A 16,039-nucleotide genomic window follows, 5' to 3' on the forward strand; every position below is an offset into this window, starting at 1 on the left:
CACTAAAAGGGATAGTTCACCCATAAATGAAAATTAACTCACCCTCATGTCATTCCAAACCTGTATGACTTTTTTTTCTTTGAAACACAGAAGATTATATTATGTAGCAGTTTTAGTTCCCATTGGGAATCAACAAAAAATACAGTGGAAGTCACTGAACTGAAACTGTTTGGTTACCAACATTCTTCAAAATATTACTTTTTTTTTTTTTTTTTTTTTTTTACAGGTTTAGAACATCACAAGGGTGAATAATTGAATAATTAAACTTTTATATCCATAAATGAAAACACATTGTTTATCTAAGCCATTTGATAACTGCATGAAGAACACACTGAAATGACTTAAATTTTACTTCAGAAGATTAGAATATAGAGCACAGCAAAATGATGGCCAATATATAAATGATGACAGAATTTTCATTTTTGGGTGAACTACTGTTTTACAGTGAGCAAAGGAAAGCACATTAGAAGAAAAAATAAAGTCCAAAAGCCTATTAGAAAGAGGAAAAGGTGAGATAACTGGTGGAAATTAGAATGAGAGGGCAAGGGGAAAATGAAAGGACAGGGATGATCTCACCAGAAGTAAAGAAGATGGTGAGGTTAATGTTAGAAGGCAAAAGGGCCTGACTCCCACTGTGAAGCCAGCTATCTGACAACCCAGTGGACCCAATCTACACGCTTTCACTGCTCACTCTATACAAGCTTATCTGACTGGCAAAAACACAGGATAGCACTTATGTTTCAGCCGCTCATATAACAGCCTGCTGATCATAAAAATAATACATAACCGCTTCTCATCAGGTGTCTACATCTTAATGCATAATGTATTCCATAATAGAGCAAATAGACTGTATTAAAGCACTGGGATCAGTTCCATCTGTAATGCAGTTCAAATCTTACTTAGGTTAGAGGTGGGATGTGGAGCTGTGAATTACATTTCAGGTCGATTTCAAAATGGCTGAACTGGGAATGAGTATGTTTCAAACGTCAATGCACAGGCAATGAGTTCAAGTTCTCAGTATGAGTCAAATATGTTTTCCCTATGGGCTGAGGAGGCAGGGAGGCAGTGCCTCCTTAAAAAAATTAGATGAGAAAATGATTCATATTCCAAAAATAAAAAAGCACAAATATTACAAAATCTGACATTAAAAAGTGTATAAATCACTCGTTTTTCTAAAGCAACACCGTGCAACAGCAACACCAGCAGGTAAAGTTACAGCAGGACGCCGCATCTCTCTTGCCTCCCTTAAGCCCATTGGGTTTGACCAGACCCCCTAAAATGTGCGGTAAGTTTGATGGGGGGTAACTGAGAATGAATGGGGGAAAGTCAAGTGAGAGGAGGCAATCCATTTTAATTGTATATTAGTATATATATATATATATATATATATATATATATATATATATATAAATATAAAATATATATAACCTTTCAGAATTCACAGAGTACAGTATGTGTATAGTGCAACAGCAAAGAGCTTGCTTACAGTTTGGACATGTCAAGTTGCGATACCAAACAGAACCACATGGAAATGCCAAAAAAACAAAAACATAAAACTTAAACCAACTGCCTTGACCTGACTGCATACTGCATGCCTACTACAGTACACAGATTCATTCAGAATTACTAAACACAGCAACATACACTTGACAAATCCAAACATTATCCTGTATGCCTGTGGAAACATGAATGTACTAAAATGCATCTGTGCATAAATGAAATGTGCGATCAGTGCGTCGAGAGCGCTCCTGTACGTCACCACAATCGTCTTTACCTTGTCTGCAATCCTCGTCCAACAAAACATTATTAGCAAAACGCTAACATTTTGTGTAAATTATATTATTTAAAATATATTTTATTCAAATATAAAACATGCCTTGACATTGACATGGTAAACCTTGACATGCTAAAATCATGGCCCTAAGCTGCCCACTATTAATTAAAAAAAAGGTACATTTAGATGTATTTTACTTCTTACTTTTACTATGGCGTACTGTAAATACTTTGGCATATGTAAATCTGGGTTTAAAACATGCTGATTTCTAAACTCAAAAATCATGTAGGTTAGTTCAATCCACAAGATCATCATGATTTCTGGATGTATGTTGATATAACAATAACATAGAGATTTTTCTGTAACAGACACATGAATTATACCGTTACAGGGGTCAGATCTGTTGTTGGACACGATATGCGCAGCGCAGAGTATTCCATGACCCTGTCGCAAAGCATGCTGTAAGATGATCTGCTGTAAGGCATGACAGCTGCCTTTTGTGTGCCCGTGTGTAGCCTTCACAAATGAGTTCTGAAACAAAAAGTTTGAGGGGAGCGTGTTCATCTAATCCTGTCAATCACAATGCAAGCATATATAAGCGGCAGTCTATTGGACTCCTATAACAAAAACTCTGCCTTTATTTAGACAGTTATGTTATGTAGTTTCTTTGTCATCTTATTCAGACACTTTAAGAAGTTTTCTCTTTTGGCTCACTCTCTTGTAAGGAATTTATTTATTTTTTTTTTGTAAAACTGCTCTGCAGTCATCTAATATAAGTCTAAGGTATCCCCTGAATGTGTCTGTGAAGTTCAAAATACGCCATAGATTTTTTTTTATTAATTTTTTTAACTGCCTATTTTGGGGCATAATTAGAAATGCGCCGATTCAGGTTGCGGTCCCTTTAAATCGCGCACTCTCCGCCCCCGGAGCTCGCGCTTGCCTTAAACAGTGCATAAACAAAGTTTACACAGCTAATATAACCCTCAAAATGGATCTTTACAAAGTGTTCGTCATGCATACTGCATGCATGCGTCGGATTATGTGAGTATTGTATACTGTTATATTGTTTACATTTGATTCTGAATGAATTTGAGGCTGTGATCCGTGGCTAACGGCTAATGCTACACTGTTGGAGAGATTTATAAAGAATGAAGTTGTGTTTATGAATTATACAGACTGCAAGTGTTTAATAATGAAAATAACGACGGCTCTTGTCTCCGTCAATACAGTAAGAAACAATGGTAACTTTAACCACATTTAACAGTAAATTAACAACATGTTAACGAAGACAATTTACAAATATCACTAAATATATCATGTTATTATGGATCATGTCAGTTATTATCGCTCCATCTGCCATTTTTCGCTGTTTTCCTTGCTTGCTTACCTAGTCTGATGATTCAGCTGTGCACATCCAGACGTTCTGCCCTTGTGTAATGCCTCGATCATGGGCTGGCATATGCAAATATTGGGGGCGTACATATTAATGATCCCGACTGTTACGTAACAGTCGGCGTTATGTTGAGATTCGCCTGTTCTTCGGAGGTCTTTTAAACAAATGAGATTTATATAAGAAGGAGGAAACAATGGAGTTTGAGACTCACTGTATGTCATTTCCATGTACTGAACTCTTGTTATTTGACTATGCCAAGATATATTCAATTTTTAATTCTAGGGCACCTTTAAGACAAGTGCTCCACAAATAAATTGTTAAACTGAGCTGAATTGACATAATTAACATCCACTCACTTATGACTCCAGTTATATCATTAGCTCACTATAAGCCATTTTATTTTACATGGAGAGGGTCGCCTCATGGGGGTGGCCATTTTGAGATCACATGACAAGCTAAAAACTACACACATTAAATGGGTAACACCTATATTGTTGGACACTTACACAACTGAATAATGACAGACTGTGAATAGCACATTTCTATAATGGCATCGAACACCTTTTGTTTTTGCAAAGTGCAACATCACACCACTAGGTGTCAGTATAACATCCAAGGATGCATCCTGTATCAGAAGCAAAACAAAAAGGAAATTTCCGAGTGCACTTTCAAGCATTTCTCTCAAGGAATGATTGTGGAAACACCACCTATTTAGTTCTGTGTAGGCCAGAGAAGAGAAAAAAAATATATATACTGCTTTATTATACTGAATATATTTGAATAGCTTGAATAAGCAATAAATCAACCACCACGGCTCTTCCATTGGGCCTTGCTATCAACGAGAGAGAGTGATGAGAGTATGTCAAGCTGAGAGACAGTATGGCAAAAGGTCAGACGTTTTCAAGAGCATTTTCTAAGAAATTTACTCTCTTTTCTAAGACATTTTAAGTCACATTGGAGAAAAATCATTTCACAGCAGCACTCTCCCACCAGGCCAAGAACTCTATGGATGAATAAAATTAAACCCATCCACCTGGATTTCAGTTTGAAGGCACTTACAAGTTATAGGGTGAAATGCAGCCTTTCAAAATCCTTAGTCTCCAATACAATTCAAACATAAAAGCTGTCAATCAGTGGATAACCTTAAAACTGTAACAGCACAATTTTTTAACATTACCACCTCAAAACACTGTACAACTGTGTGTGCATCAATCTTCTAGAACATAAATTAATTCAATTTCCCATTACAAGAATTTACGCAAGCTAAATCAATTAATCCAAACTAACATGTCTGTTCTGTGGTTACAACAACCTTCCACCCACATTCGTGCTTACCAGACCCAAGAGTGGCGACGGTACGCGAAGCTGCCCAGATTCAGACAGGACTTTAGAAAGCTCTTGTTCTCTGGCAGGTTAAAATCCGTCATATTTAAATTCCCAACAGATTTAGGAGTTGTCCAGTGGAAGCTCTTTGAACTCTAAACTCATCCTTCCACCAGTTAAAAACGCTGGAGGGACTCAGGGCTGCGGAGAGAGGGTTACTGTATCTGTTAGTGGGAGTCTCTGGTTGCATTGTCAGTCAGTCACGCTTCTACCTCCTCGGGGGGTCGAGTATCATAGGTCTGCTCACACCTAGCAGAAACTGTGTCTCTTGTGTGTACCGCAGCTCTGTACTTTCAGAAACAGGAAGACGGTGGCCGCTGCTCAGCCGTAAACAAGAAGATCCGGGGTGTGGGGGCAATCGCACAGTCAGTAAGTCTGTTTCTAATCGCACAGAGTGACAGAAGACATATATACCTATATTTCTTGCACAGTTTAAATGTTACTCTGATGGATTTCATCAACAAGTAGACTGTACACGTGGTAACAGTCTAGAAAATGGAAACCAGACGCCCAGCTGATCTCTGTGGTGATGACAGTCTCAGAGGATTTATGCTTTATCCAAAATCCATTATAGTTGTATCTTTCTGTCCTAAAGGAGAGAGATTAGCAGATGATCCCTTTATTTGTTATCTCTCTGGTCCTGGCTATTTTGGTTCTATATTTAGGACTATTTTTGCAGCTGCTTTATTGTAGCTTTATTTAGATTCTGAACATCTATTTTTTTATTATTCAAATTAACACAAAGCTACAGTTAAAGGTGCTAAAGAGGATGTTTTGTTTTATACATTTTTGCAATATTACTTCAAACTGTCTTTACTAACTGATAAAAGACTATTTATTAGGTGCACTGAAAGGAATAATATTAATACACATCATCTGTGCACGAGGTAGGGCCTTAAAAACATCAGCCAATCGTTTACGCGATCATCGCGTAAACGATTGGCCCTCTGGCTTGTCAATCACTGCCATGACATTCCTTGTGAGAGACGAGCGCTCCAGTAACTTTCCACACTCCACAGGCGCCACATGCAATGTTTTTGTCCGGAGACAGGAGTAACAACTGCAGATTATGAGTTACCTGCGGTGAGTCCGACATAATGAATCCACTAACACGACACAGCGAATGCCGGTGGTAGACACTCGTGTTCCAATACTCGTGCACGAGTTTTGGGAGGCGTTCCCTCAAAAGGAGGGGGGGTTGTTCTTACGCATGCGCTCATTTAAAAAACTCAGTAACAGTCTTTGGTTTCTCAGTCGACGAAAAGATCCTCTGTATCACCTTTAAGTAAACTACACTACAGATTAAAAGTTTGAGGTCAGAAAGATTTTTATAAAATTCATTAATACTTTTATTCAGCAAGGACGCTTCAAAGGGGTCATGACATGATTTTTTTTTATTTCAATAGGTTCACTTATAAAGTTAAGTTTTTTGCTAAAAACCCATGTATATATGCAACTGCTGTCAAAATCAATACAGTTGATTGCTTCATCTTCATCCATTGTTTCCGAAGCTGGGATCCTTCCGATGCCTTTACAGAGACCCAAATTAGCAGGGGGGGGGGGTGCACAGTTACTGCAGGGGGGGGGGGGGGGGGGGGGGGTGCAAAGAAAACAGCCGTCACAACAGTGCTCAAGTGCATGAATAGTGGTTGGCACAGGTCGCCCTTTATAAAGCAGCACCGAACGCCAATTCAAACACGCAAAACAACCATTGACGTCACCATCTGAACAAGCCCGACAGAACTTCATTGCCATAGAAAAGCACCTCTTCAGTGGATGGCATCACAAGCTGCTATTGTAAATGTGCCGCTCCACTGCCTAGTTGCAGCAAAAAGATGTACAAGAAGCTGATCTTGTTACGCGCAAGATTGCCTTCTATAAGTGTAGATTCAGATTCTACACTGATTCAGTGTAGACAGCATCAGTGATTACAGTATAATGGGTTCTATTTGCTTTCGATGCGACACTGTGCTCACATCCAGTGTAGGTGAATGTCAGCCGTTAAGAGACTGAACGCCAGTAAGCGGGGCCTATGGTGTGATAATGTAAAACTATTCGTTGATGTCTTGCTCTGGAGGCAGTCATTTGCAAATGTATTTGATTGTGTGACGCCACAAATCCCGCAATATCAAAACAAGCAGTTTTTGGAACTTGATTAAATGCTTTCTTTAAAAATGAGGATGGCGTTTTAAGCACTGAAATGTGCAGGATGTTTTAATGATACAAAGTCCTTTTACAGTGGGTACGGAAAGTATTCAGAGCTCTTCTGAGCTCTTCAGGCAGTTCCTTTGACCTCATGATTCTCATTTGCTCTGACATGCACTGTGAGCTGTAAGGTCTTATATAGACAGGTGTGTGGCTTTCCTAATCAAGTCCAATCAGTATAATCAAACAAGGATGATCAGAAGAAATGGACAGCACCTGAGTTAAATATATGAGTGTCATAGCAAAGGGTCTGAATACTCAGGACCATGTGATATTTCAGTTTTTCTTTTTTAATAAATCTGCAAAAATGTCAACAATTCTGTGTTTTTCTCTCAATATGGGGTGCTGTGTGTACATTAATGAGGAAAAAAAATGAACTTAAATGATTTTAGCAAATGGCTGCAATATAACAAAGAGTGAAAAATTTAAGGGGGTCTGAATACTTTCCATACCCACCGTATATGTCGAAAGATCAAGGCAAATTTAATTTCGACACGACGCCTTTAAATTAATACTGATAATAAAGACTGTTACAAAAGAATACTGAAAAAATTTATCATGCTTTCCACAAAACTATAAGCAGCAGTTTTCAACTGTTTTCAAAGTGGATAGTAATAAAAAATATTTCAAATCAGCATATTAGAATGATTTCTGAAGGATCATGTGACACTAAAGACTTGAATAATGGCTGCTAAAAATTCAGCTTTACGATTAAATTAATAAATTAGATTTTAAAATATATTAAAATAGAAAACTTAAAAAAAGTTATTTTAATTGTAATAATATTTCACAAAAGTAAGTTATTTTTGTGTTTTGAGTGAATTTCAATCTCAACCAATCTGTTACAAACCAGTTATTTACAACTTTTGTTATCCGTTATTAAAGTTTGCATGTCTACAAATCTGCTAAAAAGCAATTTCAGAAGTGTTTGTGTATAAGTTTAAATCTATAATTTCTTCCAATAATCTGTCAATTGCTGACTATTTTTTTTATATCATAAATGTCATTAGTCATTTTTACACATTAATTTTCCTCTTTCTCTCCTTGTCGTGAACAACACAAACGAATAAAACAAACATTGTTTTTTTTTCATGTTATGCAATATATTACATTGGAAACATTCTTAACAACTGTTTAAATATATTTACTCCTTGTGATTTACCCAGGTGGAAAACAATTGCCCATTACAAAGATATATTTGCCTTCCAATTAGCCTATGAATTGATCTGTGAATTATTATAATAACTGCCACAATTTCACAAGCTGTCAATCTGAAAAACAGCCATGAAGTTACACTTGTCAATCATATCTAAAGCTAGGCTATATGTCACGGTTCCAGCTAGATTTCTCTCCCTGCTCTGATCATACAAAAGAACAGCTAGACAATGTTAGCTGCCATAAATCATTTTAAAGCACACACCCCAGCAGCATTAGCTAGATATTTTACATGGTTACTGGGAGATATGAGACCAGAACACAGCTAACCGAGACTCATCGCACAACAAAATTAGGTTATATATACACAAAACACATTGACATAAATGACCCATAGCAAGTGTTGACGTACTTCATATTACATTTAGATATGTGTAGTGCTTAAAAAAATATTTACATTAGGGATGTGGTATTGACAACTTAGATATAAAAATATATATATATCAATATCATGTTAAAAACACACATAAGATAATATTGGAAATAATCCAGCCATAACACTCCATAACACTTCAACATAGATGGCGGTATTGCACCTTAACGCTGGTTGCCATCATTCATAAAACGGAAGTCTGCAGGAAGTCTCAGTCAACAGTAAATTATTTTTGTACTGTTATGGTTACAAACCATAATATATATATATATATATATATATATATATACATATATATACACACACACACACACACACACACACACACACACACACACACACACACACACACACACACACACACACACACACACACACACACACACACAGATTATTTTTGTATTTTCTTTTCTACTTGTTAGCTACCTGAACAAACAAAATAAAAATTTAGCCCTTGACTAGTGCTTGATAATAATAATAATTAATAATTTTTTTTAAGTAAATTTCAAATATGGAATTAAGTAACTATTTAACTAAGATAAGTAATATTAACAAAGAAAATAAGTAATTTTAACTTGGACAGTAAAAGGTTGAGTAATTTCTACTTTGTTGAAGTTTCTTTTGCAATACATTTTACTCAAACAATATAACACTGAATTAAACCAAGCTTTTAAAGTGTATGCTTTACTTAGAAACATCTAAGTAAATAATACAATAGATATCTTCATAGAAGTAACAGAGCACTTGAACACAGAGACCTCAGTACTTGGTACACAATACACAATGACGGTAACATTCAGTGGATCGTTTTAAATGTGAATGTGGCATTTTGAGTAGAAAATGAACTCCAAATATCACAAAATGGCAAGTTACTAAACATAACCACAAAAGCAATGATAAAACAGTGTAAAAACAGCTGGAAAACAGTGAAAAATCAACCTAATTAATTATTCAAGGCCCAGTGCATGATGGGAACACCAGTATCAGAAAAGTTGAGTTGTTTTACTTAATTTTATAATGTTGATATTTACGCTTTCATTTCTACATTACATTTGTTTTTTTCTGTAGTATTTACTTCACCATAAAATATTTTTTTACAGTGTAGTTGTAACAAAGTGTTCTATTTCTTGAGTTATTTTAGCCTATCTTACAGGAAATCATTGAATTTTAATAGCAAAATTCAGGTGTTGGATATAAACGGGACAGAAATTGGACATAGGTTTTATTAATTGTCTGTTGTTGGAGCAGAGGATGGTAAATCTTTGGGAGTTAAGTTCATTGGATCAGGCTTCTGCAGGTGCTCTTTACTATGGCCTAGATTCTGAGAAACCACCTGAGATAATATCTGTTTCAGACACAGAAATCCATGCTGGAAATTCATCTTAGAGATAGACTTGGCTCTCAAAAGGCTGGAACATGAAACACAGCTGTTGCACATATGTACTCTAGGGATGGAAGCTGAGTACACTCGAATCTGCCAATGGCCTATCCCATTGGCAACGTCTATGCCATATGCTGCTAGGACCAGTCCCTTTTTACTCTGCTGCACTTAGTCTTCAACCAGACTTTAATGCAAGGACAAAGACAGTTTGACATACGACATAATGGTTCTCCTGATTCCAATCAGATTTGTATAACTGTAAACTCACTGCATTTACTCTGAATTTGGCTCTGAAGTTGTCACGGTGACTGTGCTTCAAGTGTGTCAATTTGTCTCTGAAGCATCATTAGACATTTTTAGTAAAAAACTAAAACCATACTAGCATAGAAATTTACCCATCAGACAAGCATTTTGTTAGAGGATGATGTGCCGCTACCAAGGTAATGACATTTGATTAGGTCAGAGAACCAATTTTGGAGGAGGAATTGAACAATCGGCATATAAAATGGTAGAGTAACAAATGTCCAGTCAGCCCATTTTAACAGAAGTGCTCAAAAAAAAAAAAAGGATTTTCGAGTGTGTAAGCAGTGTCTTTTGTAGAAAGTCAGAGTGTCTGTGTTTTCTCTCACTCCAAGGTCACTCTGACACTCCATCTGAGCATCATGAAGGACCTGACCTACATATCAGCAGGAATATATATATGAAGACTTCCAATGCAAAAGCCTATAAAAGCCACCTCAAAAAATGCGATAATGATATTGAATAAATGTTCTCCGCCGTACATAGTGAACATTCATCAAATACTTTCACTTCAAACCCGCTAAATCACAGGTACAGTGGGTACGGAAAGTATTCAGACCCTCTTAAATTTTTCACTCTTTGTTATATTGCAGTCATTTGCTAAAATCATTTAAGTTCATTTTTTTCCTCATTAATGTACACACAGCACCCCATATTGAGAGAAAAACACAGAATTGTTGACATTTTTGCAGATTTATTAAAAAAGAAAAACTGAAATATCACATGGTCCTAAGTATTCAGACCCTTTGCTGTGACACTCATATATTTAACTCAGGTGCTGTCCATTTCTTCTGATCATCCTTGAGATGGTTCTACACCTTCATTTGAGTCCAGCTGTGTTTGATTATACTGATTGGACTTGATTAGGAAAGCCACACACCTGTCTATATAAGACCTTTCGGCTCACAGTGCATGTCAGAGCAAATGAGAATCATGAGGTCAAAGGAACTGCCTGAAGAGCTCAGAGACAGAATTGTGGCAAGGCACAGATCTGGCCAAGGTTACAAAAAAATTTCTGCTGCACTTAAGGTTACTGTATATAACCTATACATAAGAGCCTGATAAAAATGCTAATTTTAAAGAAAAACGTCAGACAGACTTAGAGGCTATATATATATATATATATACACACACACACACACATACATGCATACATACGTACATCAATGTTTCTTCATCACCAAATCAGCATATTAGAATGATTTCTGAAGGATCATGTGACACTGAAGACTGGAGTAATGGCTAATATAAAATATATTTAAAAAGAAAGCAGTTATATTAAAGTCTACTAAAATTTCACAATATTACAGTTTTTCCTGTATTTTTGATCAAATAAATGCAGCCTTGATAAGGAAACATAATTCTCTCAATATTCAAAAATATACATATTTTAAGTTTTGTGATTAATACTAAAATTATTAGTATTAATCCATAATCAATGATTTATCACATTATTCATGGTGTGTCTTTTTTTTTTTTGTCTCATCCTTGTTAATTCTGAAAAAATAAAGAAGAAAATATTTTTAACATCAAACATTATCAATTATTTTGTTGAGAGGACTAACTCCACACATCAAATGCAGGGTAGCATGCCATGCCCACTCTTATATTGTCCTAAACCTGGTCATCCTATTGCTACAAGTTGTGTTTTACTGAGTCAAAGTAACATAATGCTGCAGCTAAAAACCTTAACATTAATCACAGTAGAGATTTAGACATATTTATCTACTGAAGATCTTACATTCATGTCAAACTCATGCACAATCAGCCACAACCATCCATCCAGGAAAAGTCCCATGTCATTTCAAGCGTCATCTGTGGCTTTGTTCAGCAAATAACACATGATTCACACATGATGCATTATAAATCACTAGTAAAACTTGTCTCCTCTGGATGCAGCGGATCCACGGCATTCACGATGATGTGCAAACAGCGTCACCACACTCCAGTGACGTGATATTAATGCTCATGCTAGTCACGATCACACAAGTGAACGCACACGCGGTGGTCAAGGCAACCGCGTCGCTTAATCCCTTTGATGCCCTGCCTTTGTTTCCATGGCAACCAGGTTTGTGACTTTGCCCCTCCCAAAGCAAATCTACACCTAGTGTATCTTGCATATGTGGGTAGGTGTTAAGATCTGTAACATGTGGTTGACACACATTTACAACACCCCACCCTCCATGACTTCCAGTAGAGAGAATAGCTATACAAACCGCTAAGAAACTATAAATTCATTTTTTAAGAATTAAAACATAATTGTCATTACCATGAGAATTGCTTGCAATATGCCAAACATGGTATCATTTAATTACTGTGTATTTAACATAAATCCTCTGTGGATAGAGGTGATAATTGGGTCCTGCTTTTTACCACTATAGATATTGGCAATGTTGCAAGAATCTGACCCAGGTAAAGGGTCTGTGTGTGCGCGTGTGTGTGAATGTGAAGCAGTCGGCCAGCTTGACAGAGACAAATGTGGATGGTGTGCTGTTGCCACACTAATTGGCTGGGTTAACAGATTACTGTGAAACAAAGCCAAGATAGCACAGCCGCTCAATAAACTAGCCTATATAAAACAGGTGAATGTGCACACGGTGTAAACCCATGGGAAACATTTGATGGTGATTCAGAAATATCCTCTGAACCCAAAACTAGTGTGATACAACCAAATAGAGGCAATGTTCTTCCCAGAAGATGAAACATTTTTTCGTCATGAAATGTATTACACAATTGGCTAGATGACTAAGGACCTGATTTACTAAGGGTTTGCATGCATAACAACATGTGTAAGCTTGATTTACTGTACTAACATCGTATATTTAGAAAACTGTCTCTTTTAGATGCATTTTGGGCATGTATACGAGCAAATAAATGCAACTAAAAGGCAGATTTATCATGTGCCATACTGCTGTCTATGTGGACAAACTCTGAGAATCAAGAATATACATACAGTAGATTTATTCAATGCTCCTGGTTTCCTCACATTAATGTGATAGAAAATGATTTCTCATGAAGCAATTAATTTATTCAAAATAACATGTTAATTTATTTACATGTCAATCTTATTTTTTGATTAAATGAATACTATTATTAAGCAAGGATGCATTAAAGTGATCAAAAATGACAGTAAGACATTTATAATGTTACAAATTTAAAATAATTGCTGCTCTTTTAAATTTTCTATTTCTCAAAGAATCATGAAAAAAAAAAAAATCCCTTTTTGGAGTACTGTGAGTTTATTCAATATGCACAGCAAAATCCCCAGAGTTAAATCAACTCTGCTTAGAGTACATATGGTCCCTCTCTAAATAGTGTTAAAATAACACTGAAACAGAGTTAAAGTCAGCTGTAGTTTTTGTGTTTCTTTTTTCTTCAGTGATTCTGCTTGTTAACAGAAGGTGTTCATCACTAATGCTCAATCATCAGTTAATTAATCGCTCACTATGTACACTGTTGATTTAACTCTGGGGATTTTGCTGTGTGCATATGACTCATGTTGTATTACAAATGACGAATAAATGTCAAAGAAAAAGCACCTACTTTCATAATGAAACATACATTTCTTACAATGACATTTTTGAGATGATTCTTGCTGGCTGAATGCAAAATACGACCTGCATCTGATGTTTGCTGTGCACCTGGTATATTTTCTATGTGTATAATGTGTTAAAAACTTGGGAAAAGACCTGTAGATGAAAGACTGTAGATTTAACTTCAAACTGAACAAACCGAAACAGATGTGCATATGAGCTTGTTAATTTGCAAGTCTGTGCTGAATTGGGCCCAGTGCAGGGCACTGGGCATGACGCAAGCCAAACAAAAGATCTTTCCGTTGCCATGACTCTGAGGCATCAGATGACTGATATTTTGCTCTTTCTCCTTCCTTGCTCTCATCTGGACTGGAGCCCCTCCAAAAATGTTCCTGTACTTCCCGTTATACTTGAGAAAACTGTGTCATGAACCGTGCATCACAATCTGAAGCTGCCCAGCACATACATATGCACAGCAATTAATAGATTCTTTTAAAATCATTCATTAAATTAAATGAGGAATAAAACTTCATTAAATGCAATTACATTCTTCGCAATAATATTTTAGATTCTGTTACATTTACTGCCATTTAGTAGACACTATAAATTAGCACAAAAAAGGCTTCTGGGAAAAAAAAAAAAAAAAAATCACATGATCAGCATCAAACGGATGGGAATCCCACTTTGTGATGCATTTGCAAAAGCGTTAAGCCCCTTTATATCCTCTGCTATGCTAGATCACTCTTGACATCCTCCTAATCAATACGAAATACATTTCACAAGGCATTAGAAATGCAATAGATTCATTTTCTCATGGATCATATGCTCTTATGAGCACTCAGTGCTGCATATAAGTGGAAAATGTGGGTCGTTCCAAGAAGAGTGAAGCATGCACTTAGGAACACTCATCTCAGCATGATGTATCTTGAGAGGAACAATCACTTCAGAGCACATGAGAACTTCCAATGCACCAAACGCTTCTCATTCTCAGAATGAAACCACTGCAAATATTAAGATGAGTGCAAACTAATTCCCTTTAGAGGTCTCTGATGTTAAAGATTATTGTGTTTAATGACATGCTATCTGGCTACATGAATGCTTTAGTTTTAAAGCCAGAAGTGCAATGGTATTTGTAGCAAGGTTTGTTAATTCAGAATTTAATTAAAAAGTGCTTTTTAAATTTACTTTCTGAAACAGGATGCGAAATTGCAATTAAAATTTGACAGAGAGACAGATAATTATTTGGCAGCGCCTATTTACACTAAGTGAAAATAGCATATTTTCTTAGTGATAGATGCTATTTGCACTAAGTGAAAATAGCAATATATTCTATTTACACTAAGTGACAATATCAGCATTTTCTTAGTGATATGCTAATTACACAAGGTGAAAATAGCGATAGATTCTATTTACACCATGTAAAAGTATCAGTTCTTTGCAATAAGAGTAAATAGTAATTAGATGCTATCCATATATTGGCAGATACTATTTGCACCTCAGTATTTTTGTACACTAACAAGATGCAATAATATCATAGAGTAATTAAAATTATTAAACCCTCATTAGGCAGTTTATTTCCACTTTTAGAACATTATTTGAATTTTTATTGAAAATATATGTTTTCTATTCTAATATATTTTAAAAGATGCTCATTTTAAAATATATTTAATCCTGTAATGGCAAATGTGAATTTTCAGTTGTGACAAATTTGAATTCTCAACATTTGCACACATGATTTAATCTCAAAGTATCTGTTGGAATAGAAAACTGTTGTTTGTTGAAATAGAACAGAACCAGTTAACTATAAAGTATTCTGGCTGGAAGTGCTGTGACAAAATATCCCATCCTAATCTACCCAGGAAAGCTTTCAGTGATGGAATGACATCATCAGTGACGTTGGTTCTTTTGTGAAGAGCGTGTGTGTAAAGGCTCCTTTTTCCTCATATCATTGTCACACAGTGCCGTCTGATACCCCCAGGTGGACCAGTGTTACAGCCCCTCCACATACGTCTGGCTCGAAATTGGAACCCATGGATCAAATCACAGCACCATAGAAACTATAACCTATTACACAATGCCAAAGTAAAGCCAACTTCAATGATCTGTCAGGGCAAGAACCAATGATTAATACCACACCGAAAAACCTTTGTATGAGCAGGAGTGCAGACCTTGAATGAGAAGAGAACTAAAATGGATTTTAACAAAGTTAAGGCTTTTCTTCCTTTCTTCTTCTTCAGGTACTTCAAAATGCATTGAGAATTTCACCAAATTACAAAAATGTCCATGTTCAAAAGATTCAAGAGAAAGGGCACTTCACTGTATTCTAAAAGTGTTCACGTCATTCACTTTTAAGGGAACAGTACTAACAAAAATGAAAATTCATCATCTCATCATTTCTATACCAAACTCATAATCCATACTTTCTTACATAGAATACAAAAGGAGAAGGTTATAATAATGTTGACGCTGCTCTTTTCCATAC

The 16,039-nt window shown here is 36.1% G+C and overlaps 1 protein-coding gene across 4 annotated transcripts in view; it reads right to left on the bottom strand.

The window, feature by feature from the left end:
* Nucleotides 1-16,039, bottom strand: part of pde4ba (phosphodiesterase 4B, cAMP-specific a) — a 181,156-nt gene that overhangs the window by 66,696 nt on the left and 98,421 nt on the right. The window contains exon 1 of one of the 4 annotated variants that reach the window (XM_048199882.1): nucleotides 4,503-4,825. The exons of the other annotated variants lie outside the window; for them this stretch is intronic. Within the exon in view, the coding sequence (XP_048055839.1) occupies nucleotides 4,503-4,594 (92 nt within the window). The 5' untranslated portion in view covers nucleotides 4,595-4,825. Of the gene's footprint in view, nucleotides 1-4,502; nucleotides 4,826-16,039 lie in introns of those variants that run through there. 4 annotated transcript variants of the gene reach the window in all.

The sequence above is a fragment of the Megalobrama amblycephala genome, linkage group LG8 (genome assembly GCF_018812025.1).
Source record: "Megalobrama amblycephala isolate DHTTF-2021 linkage group LG8, ASM1881202v1, whole genome shotgun sequence".
Lineage (NCBI taxonomy): Eukaryota > Metazoa > Chordata > Actinopteri > Cypriniformes > Xenocyprididae > Megalobrama > Megalobrama amblycephala.